The 7,952-nt window shown below is 34.6% G+C and overlaps 1 protein-coding gene across 1 annotated transcript in view; it reads right to left on the bottom strand.

Annotated features, from left to right (window-relative positions):
- Positions 1-4,570: 4,570 nt before the first annotated feature.
- Positions 4,571-7,952, bottom strand: part of LOC117107596 (caspase-3-like) — a 10,381-nt gene continuing 6,999 nt past the window's right edge. The window contains exon 5 of the mRNA XM_033249298.1: positions 4,571-5,151. Coding sequence (XP_033105189.1) covers positions 4,571-5,151 — 581 coding nt within the window. The remainder of the gene's footprint in view (positions 5,152-7,952) is intronic.

Genomic DNA, 7,952 nt, shown 5'->3' with positions numbered 1-7,952 from the left:
ATTTACAATTACAAAAATAAATAAATCCAAACTTTCATTTTAAAAAGCAAGGCAGATTGAAAGATGCAACTAAATCAGTGTTAAACAATTACCATTTTAAAACAAATTAAAAGTTAGAATAATGAAAAATATTTAGTGAAAAAAAACAACCTCGGTAACTAAATAACACATTAAGTAAAACAAGGGTGGGCATACCCTATGTCAGCTATAAATGTATAATTAAAACTATGGTCCTATGTCAATAATATTTTTTATTTATTTAATTAAGCTTGTAAATGGGTCATAGGGTGACTGGCAACTCCCCTTTAGTTTTTAGCAAACAAAAATGGTCACTCGTCTTATGTGTGTGCCTCTCGTGGTTAAACTCTGGTTAAACATACACCTTCTATTTTAAGGTTAACCTTTTATTTTCAGATGCTATCTAAGTGCGTCTAGCCTTCTAATTCCCAAAGAATCTAAAATGGGAGGGACCGCCCTCCTTCCTCTTGGTGCTTCGCACTTTACACTATTCACCCACCCCCACTTCCACTGCTAAATCTTAGATCCGCCACGGTCATTACGATGATACATACTTGTGTCAATAATTGATTATTTTTAACAATTTTAAACTACACTCTAGTCCTGCATAATTATATTATAGACCTATTATCAAATAATAGTTTATATATATTTCTTTACAATCTTAGTCTTATGCATTGGTTTATATTATTTTATTTCTTTATGGGGCATGGCCTCTTTTTTTGGGGGGGAGGGGGAGTCTCAACTTTGGAGGCTCTGTTCACTGAAGTTACGTCACTGCTTCAAATCGTAAGTGCTTGTTAAATCCAACTTCTGCGCCAAGCACTTTAATAAATCACGGAGGAAATTTAAAAAAAATCAGAGTGAACTCAGACAAAGGGAATACAATATAAAATGTCACTTATTTTTATTCTTTAATAAAAACAAATTTCATATTTTGAGGCATGATTACAAATGTTATTAAAAAAATGATAAAACAACTTTACAGTAATACATATTCCCAACAAACACATCCTGAGAAATTATACACACATGCCACCAACTACCTCTTACGCTGGGTATCATTGCACCGACATTTGTCTGATGGGTCATTTTTAATGACAATTCGCTGTCGACAATCAGTAGGTTACTGTGTGACTTCTTCTAGCCATCAGAGAACAGAAAAAGATTTGTAGTTCGAATGCAGTGCGTAGGGACCTACGGCAAATTTTTTTTCCATTCGATGCAGTGCGTGACTGACTTTTAAAGAGCAGCATCAGAATGAACAAATTAATTTGATGGAATGTAAATGTTGGAATGTAATACAATTTTTTTCTTCTGTAAAATAGATAAAGAATCATTTATATCTATGTACTACACAATTACTTTAAATATCAACAGACATTATTTTGGTATTAAAGAAACCACTAAAATTTAAGTGAAACTACACATTCAGAGGAAACCAATTTAAGCACATTACCAAAGGAAACTATAGAGTAATAATAATGATATTAAACATTATAATAAATATCATAACAATAATAGAAAAAAAATTACAAAACTACAGTATAAAATTAATTTAATGAAAAAATGAAAATCATAATGAGGATATAGATAGGGCAAAGCACAGTGTGTTTTTAAATATCAAGTAATTTTGGCTTTCCTTGGTAGAAAAATATAAATTTTGCCAAAAAAAAAAAAGGATTGTCCTAAATTTTCAAATTGTGTTGCTCTGTCAATTTTTTCCTAATGATATTTGTAATACTTTAATAGTCATGATTTTTAACAATTTCCAGTGCACTATGCTCATAATTTTAGGTGTGAACAATGGTTTGCTATATCGTAATATATGTACACTAAATAATACTTTAAATTACTAGTCTGCAAGTATAAAAAATTGCCCCAACCAGGATTCAAACTTTGGAATTGCTACTATGTGTGCGTGTATACATAGTTACCAACCGTCTCGCATCGTGATTTTGGATGAAACACGTATTTTGGAGAAACACATGTGATCAGAAATTTGCCACACATTTAGCACAAGTCTATGCGTGATAACGAATTATCACGAACTAATGGGAAAATGTATTTAAAATTAGAAGAAATTGGTTTTATTATAATATAAAAACGGCCATGCAGTAGCTTGAGTCATTAGACAGCTTTTGTTTTCTCGTTCGAGAATCATACCGAGCAAAAACAACCCAGCCAACCATGCACTTAGTAGAAACTAGTAGTCGCGTGTGGTCTTCACGTTCATTGTCACAAACAACCGTTGATTATGTGACTGACCCCAGTCCTCCAGGGTTCTGCCCCTCACCCTGGCACCCCACCCCCTTACCCAAACTGGAGTAGTCACACATTTCAAATCTCTCAGGTTGGTATGTGTATGTAAGATACAATAAGATAGTTTAATCAGATGTGTTAACAAAACTTATGATAATACACTTAAGATTGGTAAAAAGTTAAAACAGCAAATGAATTTAAACCAAACACTAAAGAGAAAAGTTGACCATAAAAAAAAATCTCAAAAGACAACAAAGACAAAACCTGGAATTTAAATTGGATAAGCAATTTTTTCTTACGCTACTTACTACAGTACTTTGTTTACTAATTTTCCACTACAAAATTACACAAATGCTTAATATTGCTATTAATTTATGGTGTATATACATTTAGTAAAATCTAGCTCTGTCCAGATCATAAAATTTTCTTACAAAAAAATTCCCAAAACTGGTGTATGCCCATAATCATGATTTGCCTATATTTGGTCATGATATGATGTCATTATGACCATATTTAGAAATGTCACATATTTTTGTCAAACAAAATTTCATAGTCTGGGAAGGGGTTTAAAATTGAAGCACTGAACTAATTACAGCCTTTCAACTACAAAATTCTTAAGTACATAACGGTCTATACAAAAAATATTAATAGAGATGGTAAATTCTAATGTAGACCTATGAGTCTACTTGGCAAGCAATATATTTCCTATTTTTCAATTGAGAGCTTGTAATTTGGATTTGGATTTATAAGGTTTAAACACCAGGATAGCCCACGAAATAGAAGAAGGACTTATTCCAGTGGGGTCCTTCTGGTGGTGATTGGGCAGTACACCTGGAGACAATACTCTACTCTTTTCCGAAGAGTGTACTGCGTTCTTTAATGTGCACATGGGCCATAAATGCACACAGGACTATGGCTTAAACATCTCATCTGAAAGACGGTGCGCTATTGTAACTTGTATTTCAGCCCTCCAGCTAAAACACAAGGAGAGGCAGCGATGGTAATTGAACCAGGGACCTAGAGATCTCCACGGTTCAGCGCACACACAGAGGCTACCACTAACTAATACATCATCAGGAATGATGATGACATAATTAATGTTGAAATATCGAATCCCAACACGATGGCATGCGTTTCAATACTTGGAGTATGTACTATACTTTCTTATCTCAGATTAATAAGTGGACCTCCCGGCTACCTAATACAAGTACGCAGTTGAATTTTATTTTTCCTTTTTGTTTAATGTTTAGTAAAATAAAATAGAACAATAGAGGCAGAATCCTACCATTTTGGTTAGGAAGTAAGACTTTTGGGATGACTGTTGGAGTAGTTGGAACTAGAGGTAAAAGACATTGATTTTCAAACTTACATTGAAAGATACCTAACTTTATTTCTAATTAATTTTTCTCCAACAGATTTTACGTTGACTTACTGACAGCTTGACCAGGCATCCCCGACAGCTGGGCCCAGGCCCAACTTTGCCATCCAATGGCACCACCCTGTGGTCTGAACATGGGCTGTGCATTGTAGATTAAATTTTAACAGCAAAGGGACTCAAGCCGCAGGGAATATGATATTCAAGAATCACACATAGGCATAACTTGGATTAAGTAAATTAGCCTAAGTGCCAAGACCAGGGTGGTGTTGAACCCGTCGAATACAGATAAATCATTACCTATTAAATGATGTGATGGAATGCAATGTTAGTTAGAAGGTAAAACAATACATTTTCGGGGGGCAAATTATGTAACCCTGCCTGAACTACAATATTTACATATAATATTGACTTACTTTGGTGAAATCAGCAAAAAAAAAAGCTTATTAACAGGTTTCTTCCATAAAATATGAAAGGTTGGAGTAATGATGAATTAAGGTCAATGAATGGTAGCCTGTCACCAAGGAAACAAAAACTGACAAGGTACTATAGCTACTGCCAGACATAATACCTGTCTCTTATACACATCTAGATGTGTATAAGAGACAGCTATGGTCCTATGCCAATAATATTTTTTATTTATTTAATTAAGCTTGTAAATGGGTCATAGGGTGACTGGCAACTCCCCTTTAGTTTTTAGCAAACAAAAATGGTCACTCGTCTTATGTGTGTGCCTCTCGTGGTTAAACTCTGGTTAAACATACACCTTCTATCTTAAGGTTAACCTTTTATTTTCAGATGCTATCTAAGTGCGTCTAGCCTTCTAATTCCCAAAGAATCTAAAATGGGAGGGACCGCCCTCCTTCCTCTTGGTGCTTCGCACTTTACACTATTCACCCACCCCCACTTCCACTGCTAAACTACACCAGTAGGCTTATTTGTTTCTTTAAAATCAACATTACACATTTCTTTGTTAACCAGCGTTAGGATGCTTAATATGTCAAGATCTTTGTGGTATTTTTTTAAAGCTTCTGTCAACTTACTTATGTAGGCTGAACCAGAATTCATATTGAGCTTTGATTTTCTTCCAGGACACGTAGAATACGCAAACAAGAAATCAGCATCATCTGGTATGAATTCACTCTCCTTCCTTGGGTCATGATCAAAGCTAGTGCTACTTATATTTATATTAACTTTCTCTTCATGTATGGTGCCTTGACAGGCCTGAATAATAAACATTTTCGGCTTGTAAGCAAGGCTTGGGCAATTTGACGATGACAGATGTCTGGTGATGTCCATGATCTTGCAGGTACCACCATCAACACCAGTGACAAAACCATAGTTGCCATGGGACAGAATACAGCATACAAAGGCATCATAATTTGAGTGGTCCTCTTCAGCAGCATTTTTAATCACTGTGCTCATCTCTTCTGCTGTTAAGTCCGATTCTATTTTGACAGTAAACCCCAGCTCTGTGAATGTATTTTTAAGTTTTTCTGTGAATTTGAATAAAGATAAGATGTATTAAATACATATTCATAGACTCGCAATTGAATATTTTTTTACATATTCATAAATATATTTATAAATAAATAACTGGAAGGCTATGAAAATGACAAACATAATTTGTTTTCACACTCGCAGATTCCTCTTCTTTAACATTCAAAATTTACAGTATTAATAGGCCTATATTTATAGCATTACTGCAAGACGGTTGGAGTTTATCATCAAAGGTAAATATGTTCTATGCTACACAATGTATATTATGTCCTTTATTCAAACACTGAATTTACCCTTCTTTAATGATTTATATATAATTTAACAGTGTTAACGGCTTTCTTCCAAACAGTGACCTCTTTTATCATACAACTACATAATCAGAAACTTTGATGAACTACGATATATTACACCACATATATGTTAGGATTTGTATTACTATCTATTTGACATTATACGTGTGCCCAGTGCTACGCAGCTGCATGATTTGAATATACTATACCAGTAGTTGGTCACTATAACAACTCCCTGACTATACATATATATATTCTCCAAGTACACTAAATTTAATGCAGTGGCATTCCAAACTTATCAGTATAAATCATTTTAAGCTGCTCTAACACTTTTTTTACAAAATACTGTCAGATGAGATGAAAGAAAATGCGTACATGCGTGGTTCATATCTCATCTTTGGACAGCCTTCCTTCATTTATTTTTAATGGTAAGCATACCACCCTAAAGTGGCAAAGAATGCATTTCCACGCACTAGAGAAAAATTCTATGGGGAGAGGACCTTATGCCCCTGGCACCCTAATGGGAAGACTTTTCAGGACAAAGTCTCATGCCTGCAAATGTCTAGCTTGGAATCTCTGCACTGTTTGTAATATGACAACAAACATATTGCTGAATAATAATTAATTGCTGGCCATGATCTGCCCACTGCTGCCTGTCTGCTAGCCTCAAAACTAGTCTCAGCAAAATGGTCTCACCTTCTCACTATCCAAAAGTCAGCTAATGAATATGTATTTTGGGAATCTAAATTAGGAATAACCATAACACATGATCTTAAATGGCATGCCCTAATTTTAACGTCCTATAAATCCGCACTTAGAAATTATTCATCCTTAAATAACTTAAACACCTGAAACCATGTAAATCCCACATTCAGTCTGCACTTGGCCAAAATGTGACAAATATAATCCTATGTATTGAAATTTTCCTTGAGAAAATCATTGATCCCTCTGCTTCTTCATCTAACTACATCTCTGTGCTCACATCCGTTGTCATTGTTCTATTAAACTTGTGTCATAATATTATTCTTTATGTTCTCGCTAAAATTACTCAATCGCCTGACCATCCCTTACATTCATTTCTTCTAGCTTGACATCTTCTTCCATCACGTTACTCGACATCTGCTTTGCTGTCCTTCCATGCTCAAACTTCTTGATTTCCCACTTCTGTTTTTTCCCTTTGCTTTGTGCCTTTCATGTAAACTCACTCTCGATCCTGCCATATCCTCTCGTACTGACATTAGAACCACTCTCTCTATGTAGGCCCCCAAGTTTAATTTAACCCTTGTATATATTGTATTGTATTTATTATTAATGTTTGGCAGTTAATAGCTCTTGATGGCTGATGAAGCATAAAAAATTGAATTGAATTAAATTTTATTTAATCAGTGGCAAACACAGGGGGTGCTCTGTAGGTACCATCTGATGAAGCCTAAAAACATTTGGTCTTGCCCTAGAAACAAGGCCTGCTAACCTACCAGGCCTATTTATGGATATTATATAGAGATTTAGTCTACCTAACTTTCAATTAAATAAAATTAAAAACACTGTTTTTTGTTTGACCATGGCTTGACATCGTAAACATTACTTTTGTATGAAAGCACATTCTTCAGATCTAGGCTAGGCAGCATCAGCAAGATCTTTCTTTGGGATATTTAAAATGAAATAATAGCCTATACAAACATAATAGGCTGTAACAAAAAATGAGAAGGGGAAAACCATGAATATTGATATTGCTTTGTTCGATGAGGACTATAGGGTCATTCCGTGCCAACTCAACAAATGGGATGGCTGGGTACCGTCTCAGATTTTCTTGAAACTCGGATATAATGTGCACCAACATGTCTGACGAACAAACCCAAAATTTGACTTGCCAATTCCAAGTCGTTTAGAAGTTACGGCCATTTGAAATTTTAGGGTTATACTCCATTTTAGCTATCAATTATGACATATTTGTAAAGTTGCATTTTCAATTAGCCATATCTTCAAATAGAATAAAGATAATTAACTGAAAATTGATATCTAGACTAACTTTTGGCTGTAGAACAGGAATATGACATGACTTTTGGTATACCGGACCCTGTTACGAAAATATTGGTTCGTAAACACCCTAACTTATTTTAGTTGCGTAATTTTTCTTCCATTTTTAGACCCCATTAAAATACCCAAATCAGTTATTAAATGGGTCTTATGCACCAAATTATAATTATATAGTTGGAAATGTTTCACCACAAAAAATTCCGGACTTTTATCATTTTAGGGGGTAATCGTAGGTCAAAAGGTCATTCGGGACAAAAAATGCACAAAAATGCCTCGTTTTCATGGTGACCTTTGACCCTGTGGGCAAGTACGCTTGTTGTTAAAACTTGCTCCATTAATTAAATTATATATGATGATCAGATGTTCCAAATATCAGCTTGGTGTCTTTATCCCTTCATGTTTAAAAAGCGATTTGAAAAGGGGTATATTTTTCAATTTGTGACAGTATCAGTGCGTAAATGTGATAAAAT

The sequence above is a fragment of the Anneissia japonica genome, unplaced genomic scaffold, assembly GCF_011630105.1.
Source record: "Anneissia japonica isolate Jap-2015-1 unplaced genomic scaffold, ASM1163010v1 scaffold2266_len499427_cov150, whole genome shotgun sequence".
Taxonomy (NCBI): Eukaryota; Metazoa; Echinodermata; class Crinoidea; order Comatulida; family Comatulidae; genus Anneissia; species Anneissia japonica.
This window is presented reverse-complemented; position numbering and strand designations above follow the sequence as displayed.